Source organism: Littorina saxatilis, linkage group LG2, assembly GCF_037325665.1.
Source record: "Littorina saxatilis isolate snail1 linkage group LG2, US_GU_Lsax_2.0, whole genome shotgun sequence".
NCBI lineage: Eukaryota > Metazoa > Mollusca > Gastropoda > Littorinimorpha > Littorinidae > Littorina > Littorina saxatilis.
This window is the reverse complement of record NC_090246.1, coordinates 96,886,165-96,898,824: the sequence shown is the minus strand read 5'-3', so window position 1 is coordinate 96,898,824 and position 12,660 is coordinate 96,886,165. Positions and strand designations below refer to the sequence as shown.

General features: G+C 39.6%; 1 protein-coding gene across 2 annotated transcripts in view; it reads left to right on the top strand.

The window, feature by feature from the left end:
* The window catches only part of LOC138960257 (protein phosphatase 3 catalytic subunit alpha-like), a 31,441-nt gene extending 19,073 nt beyond the window's left edge, over positions 1-12,368 (top strand). The window contains exons 11-13 of one of the 2 annotated variants that reach the window (XM_070332069.1): positions 3,885-3,960; positions 4,872-4,969; positions 6,198-12,368. In XM_070332069.1, the coding sequence (XP_070188170.1) occupies positions 3,885-3,960; positions 4,872-4,969; positions 6,198-6,334 (311 nt within the window). In that variant the 3' untranslated portion in view covers positions 6,335-12,368. The remainder of the gene's footprint in view (positions 1-3,884; positions 3,961-4,871; positions 4,970-6,197) is intronic. The other variant, XM_070332070.1, reaches the window with a different exon arrangement.
* The last annotated feature ends 292 nt before the right edge of the window (positions 12,369-12,660 follow it).

Here is a 12,660-nt window from a genome sequence, read left to right as displayed (position 1 = left end):
ACCCACGAAAGTTTGGGTGTGGCACATAAGAATTCTTCTGAGGTTTTTTCAAATATGTGTGGTAGTTGTTAGTATAGAAAATATGGTTTGAAGTAGAAGGTAATGGCGACTTTCATTCTCATAAATTCTCTTTCGTGTGTTGTTGAAATGCAAAGAAACAATTTCTGCAGATGTAATTTCTTGAAGATGTAAAGAGCCAGTTTAAATGTATTGGAGTAGTCTATACTCCCTAATTCATTTTAATTGGCAGGTATATATCACCAGTTTCTCTTTTTTATTATTTTTGGAGAGATGTATACATCTGGTCCGCCAAAGTTTATGTTAGAGATCTGACATTTAAATCATTTCTGATCTTCACTTTGATATGTACTTCAAAGTAGAATACTTTAATGTAAAGTATGAATGAACAAGGGTTTTTTTTAGCAGAAAAAGGCAGGGTACCATCGGTAGTAGTGTAGGGGGCCTGTGTGTGAACTTACACCGTCCATTAATTCCTTGAATAACAGGAAATGGGCACTGTTGAAGCTCTGTTGTGTACTAATTAATGACTTCTCTCTTATTTGCAAGGACAGTGTGTTGCCAGATTAATTAATTTTCCATGTTTTACATCTAGAGGAAAAAAGGAGACTCATAGGCAGGCAAACTTGCGTGTGTAATATTACAATATTAACTATTTTTTGCCTTGCATATATGACTGCATGCCGGCCATATTCAGGTAATTAGGATTTAAGAATTTGAGCAGTTATTAAGTATAGGAGTATACAAGAAATTCTAATGACTTGAGTTCCTGGCTGTTAATGCACGTTTTACAATAGATGGGTATTCTGTTGACAAGAATGAAAACAATAGTTTTACTTGATTTTTCCTCCCCCAAAGTTTGTAATATGTGCTCATTTAATTTGTTTGCCAAGGCAATATGCAGACCTGTTTACCAGTACGATTTGGGCGTATTTTGTACGCCAAATTATTATCGGTGCGCAAATACGCGACACACGCACAAAATACGTCTAAGAAAAAGTCTAGAATACGTTTTCCAGTGTTGGTGTGCTGATTACGGGATGGTACAACTGATACAGGTTTCGGTCGAAGGGAGATAACCATGACAGCGAGTCTTCAGCTGTGGAAACCTTGTTCAGTTGTTGGCACGTGCGATCGTCTGGACAATCGTGGCAAAATGAAGCGGAAAAATGTGCCAGTTTCGGATGACTGTACCAAATCTAAACAGCAGAAGCAGCAGATTTTCTTGGAGAAATATAAGAAAGAGCCAGGAATTGTGGAGTCTACTATGGGAAAAAGTCATGCACACTGCAAGTATTGTAAATCAGATTTCTCCGTTGTCCATGCTGGGAAATATGACATCGAACGACACTGCAGTTCCAAAACTCACCCGGACAAGGTTGCTGCAAAGAAATCCGCTGAAAGCTGCCAAGGAATTATGAAGTTCATTCCCGCAAAGCAAATCCTGCCAGAAGAAAAGGCTGTAGTCCGTGTTGAAGCAATGTTTTCCGGCTGAGATGATTGTAAAAATGAACTTGCCACTGTCAACCGCAGATGTTATTTCACGAACTTCATCTTTTCATTATCAATCTGTTTGGAAGACACTGGTTATAATGCTATAAACTGACAGGTAAATAAAATTGTTTTATCCTTGTTGTATTGGAAGGAGTTAAATTCTGAAGGTGTACACAAGACATGCTATTCTTACACAAACACGTTTGCACCCACGCGTACATTTTCCCTAGCCCACATGGCTTTGCTGGCAAAGTACACCAACTTTTCGAAAAATACACTCAACTTGGGAAAGTACCCTTGCCTCGGGTTTAGGGTAAACAGGTCTGAATATGATCTGGAGTGAAATCTTGGTTCCTAAACCCCTTCTGAATGTTGACATTTGTAACTAAAATTAAAAAGAAGACATGAATGGCACATCACTTGCAGAATTGATAACCCTTCCTGGAATTGCAGAACTTTTGAGATGATGTGCTGCTTGGAGTTTTGCAGAGGTGTTATCCTTTTCACACAGAAGCTATCCCGCCTTGATGTGTCAGATGGATGCCGTGTTTCTGATTGGCTTTTGCTTTCCATCCCTGAACGTTCTTCGCAGATATTTATCAATTTCTCTGATCTTTGACATTTTCAGGGAACAGCTTTTGTGACACAAAAAAACCAACTAACACTAACAGTAACCTGTTTGTGGTGTCGCCATTCTATATTTTTTTTTAATTGAAAATGTACGTTTGAACTCATTGTATTTGAGATGCCCATATGACTGACTATGCAAATACCTCCTTATAAACAAGCGGCGTTTAACAGGATTTTGCAAGCATACATAACATGTATATTTTTGTTTATGCTTCAAACTGAAGGTTCCGGCAGATTGCGAACTTGTGTGTGTGTGTGGGTGGTTAAGGGGGACTACTGGGATATGTTTTGTAAGTTTGGCATTAGTTAGAACTTGGATCGGTACATGTAACATCAAAGGTTTTGCTTTGAATGCCCTTAATTAAAGTAACATTCCAAAAATCATGTTTTATTGCCAAGTATTAGGTTAGGAGTTGATGGAATTCACTATCAAAATTTGTTTTCAAGTTTGTAATTGTCCCCTAAAGAGATGTTGGTTGCTGATGCTTTCATTTTACTGAAAGTATTCTTTTGAGTCAGGGAAGAACTTGAACTTGGTATAGTGGGGTCTGACAAGTGTACCTGCAAAGAGTACACAGTTCCGCCAATTGAGGCTCAGTTGCTTTTAAAGCAAGTCCCCTGTTTGGTTGGTATGCATGCGTTTTACATAGCTATGTATAAACACTTGACAGCAAAGTCGAAGGCGCAGGAAGGTAAGTTCAGAACTCAAGTTCCTGTTGGCGGTATTGTGAAGTTTTGACAAGCCTTGGAATATCTGGCTTTTGGTTATTCCTTATTGTCCATCGATTTTGTTTAACCGTTTCATTCTTTTAAGAGTTTGTGCGAGAAGACATGTCTGCAGGTCTTACTTTCAGATTGATGTGTACTGAATAATCTTTTCAGTAGCAGTGCATATCAGGAGTTGAGCTCATTATAATTACACATGTGGCAGTATTGTTTGAGTTTTACTAAGTGTCTGGCTTTTCGTCTTTTGTTTCCTGTAGCATGTTCAGATTTAACATCTGGGATTAAGAGTTTACAACAAGGCAGGATGGGAGAATTTATGATCTCACAAGAAGATAAATATACTGTTTGCACATAAAGTGTATGTCACATACGAGACTTGAGTCAACACACCATTATTTTTAGCATGATAAAATAAAAGCATCAGCTTATTTATTCCATATTAAATAAGTGTCATTAAAGCTGTATGGGTGATTTGACAACTGCATATGCAGCTGCAACATAGCTCATGAATGCTGCTTGAATGGATGGAATGTGCTTGAAGCTATTCATACTGACATTGAAAAAATCTGGTTTAGGTTCCAAACCAACAATATTGTGTCTCAGTTGGTTGATTTTTTAATGAGTTCTCACCAATAAAATATTCACAAATCTCAACAGAACCTGGTTGATTGTAGCTGTTGTCATAGTTGTATTGCCATTTCCTGGGGACAGTCCAAGTTACCTGACTGTATCGTTGAAGATACACTTTTGTTTCATTCTGACAAAGAAGAGAGCAGATACTCTTGTTCATTGGCAGTACAATATAGTATTTCAAATGGTTCCAACAGGATTGCAAAAGAAGTGTGCTAGGATCTGGTAAAGGGAGTGTTATGTCAAACATTTATCCACAACCAAAAAAAAAAGGAAGGGGTCAATACTTGGAATATATCAAATTTGGGCACAAAGCCTAGTCGGGCCTTACTGAATGTGTATGTGATCAAATATTTATTTTGCTTGCACGTTTGCTTTGTCACTAGTAGCTGCTCGGAAGGAGGTCATCAGGAACAAAATCAGAGCTATTGGCAAGATGGCCAGAGTATTCACAGTGCTGCGGTAAGTTGGCGTTGAACTTTTTTTTTTTTAGCTGTGTTTTGTTTGAGAGAGAGAGAGAGATCATACAAACCTTATTTATTCTGAAAAGACCTCAGAATATGAAAAGAAATTCTGATACAGTTGAACCCCCAATTTGAGACTTCCTTTTAGTTTTAGGTTTTCAGATTTTTTGTTCATATCCTCTGTAAGTTTACCCCCATTTTAAGACACTCCTTTTTAAGACCTGATTGTCTTAGATGTTTGGAAGTTGTAAAAGGGTCCATTTCCCGCAGTGGGGCACTGCGGTTATGAAATTAAAGGCCCCTCCTGTTTTTGGAACCGCAGGAGCTTTCTAGTTTGCTGTTAGGTAGATTTTTGGTTTCTCTTTCCTGTCATGCTCTCTTTTTCTTCATGAATTCTTTTCTTTTTTCTGCCTTCTTGCTCATTCACCTGTATTTTTTCCAAAAATCTCTTCTCTTGCCGCTTGTCTCGCGATTCATGTATAGTTTAATCTGTTAGTGTTCTGATGTAAGTCCAGCAGTAGATAGGTTAAGCCTATTTTAACATACTGGAAACTGGTAATCTTCCAGTAGGTATTAATTTAGTTTTACTAAAGCCTGCTGGGACACAAGTAATGGGTTAGTGCATTTGTAAACAGGAATCGCTTGACAAGTGGCCCCCTTCATCCCCCCCTTCCTCGTCCTGATATGGCTCTGCGTAGTCGGCTGGACGTTAAGCAACAAATAAACAAAAAAAGGGTCCATTGTATTTAACGGTCAGTTTAGGTTTTTTTAGCCGTACTTACCTCCCCACACCCCTCCCCCCTCAACCCTTCTTGTTTTCTGATTCAAATGCATGTTTTCCACAGTCAGGCTAAAATATGGAAGTTGACTTTCGGCATTTGTTTGTTTTCATGGTCATTTTTCTTACAGAGAGGAGAGTGAGAGCGTACTGCAGCTGAAGGGCCTGACTCCAAATGGACTTCTTCCTCTGGGGGCGCTGTCTGGAGGAAAGGACACCCTGACCAGTGGTACGTGTCCTGTGAGAGTAACAGTGCTCATGTGCTTGTGTGTGTCGGGCACTTGAGCTGGCAACTAATAGTAGGAGGAAAAATAAGAAATATTATCATTTTCACGACTTTTCATTCATAACATGCTGGGTAACAAAAAAAACACTGTTCATATGCGACAAATTCAAGTTGCCAATGGGTTTCAGCTTCAGGTGAGACATGGATTGTTAAAGTAAAACCCAATCAGGCTGTTTGTTTGATTTGTGGAACCATCGCGGCTTTGGATTCGTACTTCCGAGGACAATGACTGGAAACATTCACTCTCGAAAACCAAATCAATGTTGGAAATTACCGCAACGACTCATGGTCATTTTGCAACTAAGCTGTGCAATCGCACACTGCACACCGAAAAGGCTTAAACACTAAAAAGAAAAGATACATGCTAAAAAGTGACTGACCTCGCAAATATGATGGCAGCTCTGTGCAATTTTAAACTGGAAGAAAAGCGACGTAAACTTTACGTTTGATGTCACATTTACAAGTATGACGTGATCGATTAAACTTCTGGCGCGCCTTGTGGCCCGAATTGTATTCTATAAAGCAGGCTCCCTGTGGGTGATTGTGCATACTTTTGCACTATTAAAATGATGACAAAAACCATGTTTGGTGGCTTGTTGTCAGACAAGCATTTTGTTGTTAGTCCTCTGGGAGCATATTGCCTTTTGTTACATCTTTATTCACCTTGGCCTTAGGTTTTGGATGATAAAGATGATAGGAAAGATGATATGGTCCCCCTCCGACCAACATAAAAGCTGGTCTGCCTACAAGCCACGAAACATCTTATAATGGAGGAGTCAGTATTTTGTTTGTTTGCTTAACGCCCAGCCGACCACGAAGGGCCATATCAGGGCGGTGCTGCTTTGACATATAACGTGCGCCACACACAAGACAGAAGTCGCAGCACAGGCTTCATGTCTCACCCAGTCACATTATTCTGACACCGGACCAACCAGTCCTAGCACTAACCCCATAATGCCAGACGCCAGGCGGAGCAGCCACTAGATTGCCAATTTTAAAGTCTTAGGTATGACTCGGCCGGGGTTCGAACCCATGACCTCCCGATCACGGGGCGGACGCAGGAGTCAGTATGGTTATAATATAGATTTGATAATAAATAGTTAATGTAACTAATGAGATGAAATGTCTTATGTATATGGCAGTGTGTAACTGATTTTGTCCTTTTTTCCAGCGCTGAGTGGGTTCAACCCATCCCACAAGATCAGCGGCTTTGCGGAAGCCAAATGCCTGGACAAGTTGAACGAACGCATGCCACCTCGAAAAGACTCTGTGAACAATACGAACAACAAAGAGCATCAAAAGTCCTAACTGCTACAACCTTTGTGCTAGACATTGTTTTACCACGTCGTTAACTTGGCCGTCTCTCCTCCAAACTCCCTCCCCCCCTTCATTGCCCTCACACAACCTCCACCACCCACTCAATGCTAGACTCGCGCATCCGTGTGCTTGGATCTGACTGGTTGCTCTCTCGCAGGAAGCTGGCTTCCTGTCGCAGGAAGCTGGCTCCCTGAAACACATGGCACCTCCTGGACAGGTGCAAGTTCCTGACATCAAGGAATGTGTTTCTTTGTTCTTTTCTTTTCTGGGCCTTCTCATTTTTCTGCCTTTCTCTTCTTTCCCTTTTTTTATGCTCCCCTTACTCCACGTCTTTTTGTATGTTATCTTTTCTGTTTCCTATCATTTGATCTCATTCACCTAGTTTCCACTTTGATGGATTTGGTTCTTGAAATGTATCAGTGTCTTTTTTTGTCTTTTTTTTTGGTTGAATACTGTGTCATGGTTTAAAATAAAGGTGTCTGTTTTTAACTGTTGTGGACCTAAAAGTAAGTGTTTTAAAAAGAACCCTGTAAACTGTGCTTTGTATTGGCATCCCCAATTGGATTCGATTGGGGCTTTTGTCCTTCGCACGAATCTATGTTTGTTAGTTATGAGTAGTTCTCTAGTCATCAGATGTATGAGAAAGGTGTTTTGTTTCTGTTTCTTATAACCACAACAAAACTGTCAACTAACTTGTTTTTAGAATGAGGGGGAAAAAAGTGTGTACATTTCCTTTTGATCGTCGCGATATAACCTTCGTGGTTGAAAACGACGTTAAACACCAAATAAAGAAAGAAAGATTTCCTTTTGAACTTGGAAGGCAAACCTTAGTTATGAGATGAAATCTGTGCCATTTGTGATAAAAGCATTGTTTGTATCACTTCAGTCTGTCTGGTAGCCTGCAGACACATGTATGTATGATTTTTCTGATATAGACAAAAATAGTTGATTTTGTGTTTTCTGTCTTTTTCTAGCAGATGTTAGATGCAAATTTCTTTTATCCAGAGTGGTAAATAGTTTATTAAAGAATTTGGATATAGCTCAGTCAGAAAAATTCAATTAACAAAAAGAAACATATTAGTTAGGTACATGGTGTTCTAGTAGGTGACTTGCAAGTGATGTAAGTTCTTAGTCGTGCAAAATCTGTGAAGACTTATGTTCCAAGTAAGGTAGTAGGACTAACGAAGGCACTGTTTCTTTGTTGATTCAAAATAATTGGTTATTGGTTGTGAAGAATTGAAAAGACTGACTTGGTTTTTACGATGACATCAGAGTAGCTACATTCAAACCAACGTATCCAGCCTTAATTGTAAGGAGGATTTCATACAAATGTGATGGGAGTTACAGAATGCATGGGTATGCATGTACAGTTGCATTATCTGAATCATGTTGATGTCACAGCAAGATTGCAACAAGAAAGTACACCATTGTCAGGTGCTTCTCTCCCTTTTATTCATAGGTCAGGTATTTTCACAAATGCAGTTTCAAGCACTTTGGCTGTAGCAGGGCAATCTGCAAGTTATGGTAAAAAAACACATAGGAGTAATACTTTAAAGACTTTTTTTTTGTTTACCAGCTTAAGTTACCATCACTGAGTATCGACAAAATTGGCTGTTGCAACACCGGTGGTTTGAATGTTGAATGTTCAGATATATAATAGCAGGTGGAGCTGTTGAACATTCCTAACCTGCAGACCTTTTCTATGTCATAGAAATTGTATGGAAAAGAAGGATATGAGCTGAATTTCAGTCATTAACAGTTATTATTACCCACACTGTTTGGCAATGTTGTCATCATCATCATCATCACAACAGTTGACACTTAGGCGTGTGAACAAAACATCTCATGTATTTCTTTTTGTTTATTGTCATCACGGAACTCGGAGTGTTCTCTATATAGCTACTGTGTAAAAGCCCAGCTGAAAAATACAAGAGCATATTACATGTATAAGCAAATTCGATTTGCTTAATACGGACAAAAACTGTGATTGTAAGAAGAAAGATAGACATTATCCCTGGTATGTAAAGTAGAAACATTTGTAGTGTTGGGTTTTGTAGTTTTGTCACAGTTGATTCTGTAGAATGTATCACTCTTGTATTCTAGTGACTTGTGTGTTTTCCCACTCTTGGTCTAAGAATTATTGTCTCTTCCTTTTGCATCTTTGTGGTGCCTGGTGTTGTCAGAAGTGTTTTCTGATTTATTTTTGTGTTGAGGAGAAGGTCAGAAACACCTGAGTTATTAGCAGGAGAGGTATCGATTTGGATTGTTTAATATTGAATGCATTGAAGAGTCAACCATTTTGTCATCTTTTTCTCTGAGAAAGGTTTTTACAGTGCTGTTATAAATGTGAGACAATAATGATGCAAGTAGCGTGGTTCTCTAGAAGTGCAACGCCTTCCTTTGAGTGAGGAGTAACTGCTTTTTCATCAGCATCGTGTTTCTCTGCCCTGCAAAGCTCAATTAGCAGCGTTCCCTTTCTTTCCCCCTTTCTGTCTTGTTTGTACCTGTAAATGTATTACAAAGATTCGTTTTATATCATGAAATGGTTAATACCTACATCTACCCCTCCCACCTTCCCCACCCGCCTCCACCTACCTGACTACATTCCTGTGCTCATGTAACTATGCCAAGTGTACATCACTTGCCGCTTTCTGTTGACGGTTCCAGTTGGAGACGGTACCTCTTGTAACACCCACCTGAGATATGTACACAGGCTTCTAATGATAATGCTTGTCAGACTTGCTTAGATGATTCCTCAAGTTTTCATATTCTCTTTCTTCTCTCTTTTTTTCCTCCACACATAATAGTTGCCGAAATGTGCTGAATATTATTGGTTTGTGTGAAACACCGCTGTTGTTTTCATTGATTGAATTTGATGAGTGCGCGTGAAGCTTGTTGGCTATTTTTTGTTTTTAGAAGATAGTGGGTAGACAGTTTCTGTTCTTCATTGATTGTTACCCCCTGCTGACTGTTATTGCAATTTTTTTCTTGTAGCACTCGGTGTAAATGTATGTGTAGGTGTCATCATGGTCATTATGGAGTCTTTATCTGTGACTGTGATTCTCTGTTGCTGTTAACATTCATTCACATGAAAATATTCTCATTGTCTTTTTGAGAGCAAAGTTTTGATTTGAAATCGCACTTAACTGTGTTAGTTTCCATTTTTGCCTTCTCCCCCTTTGAAGTGATATTTATATGTAAAAGGCCACTTTAAATATTTGTAATGAACAAAGTTATTTGTATATTCGCTGTCTCTGCACTCCTTGTGTCAGGCAAGAGAACGTTGTACCCGTGTGTAGAGCATCTTGTTGACCTTGCTGGTTCCTACACCATTTGCTAAAACTTTTTAGTTGTCCGTTCAGCCCCCCCCCCAATGGTAGTAGGCCTGCTTATGAATGAGTTAAGTCCTAGCTACTTACTTTATTTGTGAATAAGGGAGTCAGTGAATGGTGTGCAATATATTATTATTAGAAGAAACCTTTTAAACCACATGACTGTTAACCCCCCGCGGGTTAGAGGGAAGAATTTACCCGATGCTCCCCAGCATGTCGTAAGAGGCGACTAACGGATTCTGTTTCTCCTTTTACTCTTGTTAAGTGTTTCTTGTTTAGAATATAGTCAATTTTTGTAAAGATTTTAGTCAAGCAGTATGTAAGAAATGTTAAGTCCTTTGTACTGGAAACTTGCATTCTCCAAGTAAGGTAATATATTGTACTACGTTGCAAGCCCCTGGAGCAAATTTTTGATTAGTGCTTTTGTGAACAAGAAACAATTGACAAGTGGCTCTATCCCATCTCCCCCCTTTCCCCGTCACGATATAACCTTTGTGGTTGAAAACGACGTTAAACACCAAATAAAGAAAGAACATGACTGGTACAATCTGTTCTGGGCGCAAGCTTTACTCAAGTCACCCTCATTGTGTCAGATGAGAATTCTTTTAGTGATGGTAGATGGCATTTCTTCATTCTGACGCCTCTTGAATCTCTTCTTTCTTCTTGCACAGTTATGGTGGAGTACTGTTTTCTTGGCTCCGATCACCGATTCAGGGATGAAAACGTAGCTGTATACAACGTTCTGTCCCAAGTGTTCATCGTGTGTCGATTTCTGACGAAGGTGATTTTTTGAAGGGAGTACTATATTTCTGTACTGTAATACTTCTTCTTCTGCATTCCTGGCCACGCTAAAAGGTCAATTAGGTCTTTAGGGCGAAGTCCGCACTCCGCCAGTGTCCCTGCTGTTGCCCGCAGCTTCTCATTGGCCTCCACTGCACTGGGCCACGTCTGGCGTCAAAGGTGGGGCAGGACTGCAGGCTGTGATCAAGGGTTTGAGGCCCCATGCCGCATGGGCATTTGTCTGTCGACGAGTTTCGGTCTGTTGAAATGGGAGAGGAGGTACTGTAATACTATTGCTGACGTACTTTAGGTTGGATGGTGTTCGAAGGAAGAATACTTTTCTCTACTGGCTGTCATCGTCTCTACGCTGGAGTGCTCCAGTACCATCCTGGCATCGGTCTGAATCAGTTCCTTGTTGTTCACATCTCTGCCCTCCAAACTGTCATCGTCTCTACGCTGGAGTGCTCCAGTACCATCCTGGCATCGGTCTAAATCAGTTCCTTGTTGTTCACATCTCTGCCCTCAAAACTGTCATCGTCTCTACGCTGGAGTGCTCCAGTACCATCCTGGCATCGGTCTGAATCAGTTCCTTGTTGTTCACATCTCTGCCCTCAAAACTGTCATCGTTTTATTAGCTGTTGGTTCAGCTTTTCTAGGAGAGCTAAAGGAGTGTTTCTGTGAAGATTTCATCCCTGTTTTAATTTGCTCCTGTTGGCTGTTGCATTTAACATTTTGTTAAAGCAGTTACCAATATTTGTGTGATTTCCCAGGATGTGTGAGAGTAGGAACGAATGACTGACACGTGTTAAAATGAGTGAATTTGCTGTTACTTTGATTTAGATGCGTCGGTGATCTGGTCTTCACAGATTTCTCTTTTATGCTATATCATATGTACTTCGTGTTAAATTTTTGCTGCTCCTCATCCCCTACTGTGGTGTGATTGTTGTCTAAACGTTGAGCGGTGACGAAAGAGCCAAATATATCTAATGTTCTGTGTATGATGCCCATTTGTGAGAGAATCTATTTATGCTTCATGTGTTGCACATTTGTAAACAAAAATATCTTGGAGCACTTTAAAATCCCCCCGCGGGTTAGGGGGAAGAATTTACCCGATGCTCCCCAGCATGTCGAAAGAGGCGACTAACGGATTCTGTTTCTCCTTTTACCCTTGTTAAGTGTTTCTTGTATAGAATATAGTCAATGTTTGTAAAGATTTTAGTCAAGCAGTATGTAAGAAATGTTAAGTCCTTTGTACTGGAAACTTGCATTCTCCCAGTAAGGTCATATATTGTACTACGTTGCAAGCCCCTGGAGCAATATTTTGATTAGTGCTTTTGTGAACAAGAAACAATTAACAAGTGGCTCTATCCCATCTCCCCCCTTTCCCTGTCGCGATATAACCTTCGTGGTTGAAAACGACGTTAAACACCAAATAAAGAAAGAAAGAAAGAAAGCACTTTAAAAATCTTTAACATTTTGCACAATACTTGAGAATGTGTAGTCTTGTTTTTACAGTTCAAATTCTATTTTAAATGTACATTGTACACACAAAATCTGTACCCTGTCCAGTTGCAAATGCCCGGCTTCCTTTCTCCCTGAAAAATGTAATGACTTTGGCTTCTTTTTTCAATTTGAACTTTTTCTTGGACTGTCTTATCATTCACGTTTGAGTGTTCGGTCTGTTGTAAACATGCTGCAGTAACTGTATGTGGATACCAGATTTTTATTACTGGATACCAATGTTTTTTTCTTCCAGTGGTTATCTTTTCCTTTTTTTGGATTATTATTACTGTATGTAATTTTCTTTTGAACATGCAAATTTTTATTCCTATTTTTTTTATGCCAACTTTGATATGTGATCTGTAACGTTTTCTTGTTATTAATGGGATGTTGCACATGTAAGGTTTCCGTCATATTGGTGTCTCTTTTTTATATATTGTGCGTAAGCGTGTGGTTGACTTTTTGGGTGTGTTCCTTCCCTCTCTCAGTCTTGAAACTGCAAGTATATTTTGCTGGCTGCCATGGTTCCCATTGCATTGTTCAGCACTATGAACGAGATGTGCATTTTATCACTCCATCACAGGGCTGAAAAATAGTCTTTCGCTTCTCTTCAGAGACCGGATCAGAAAGACATGTTGTGTTACCCTAAGAATAGAGAGCCTGACGATGATTTGAAAAAAGTACCCTTCCAAATGGCTGTGAAAC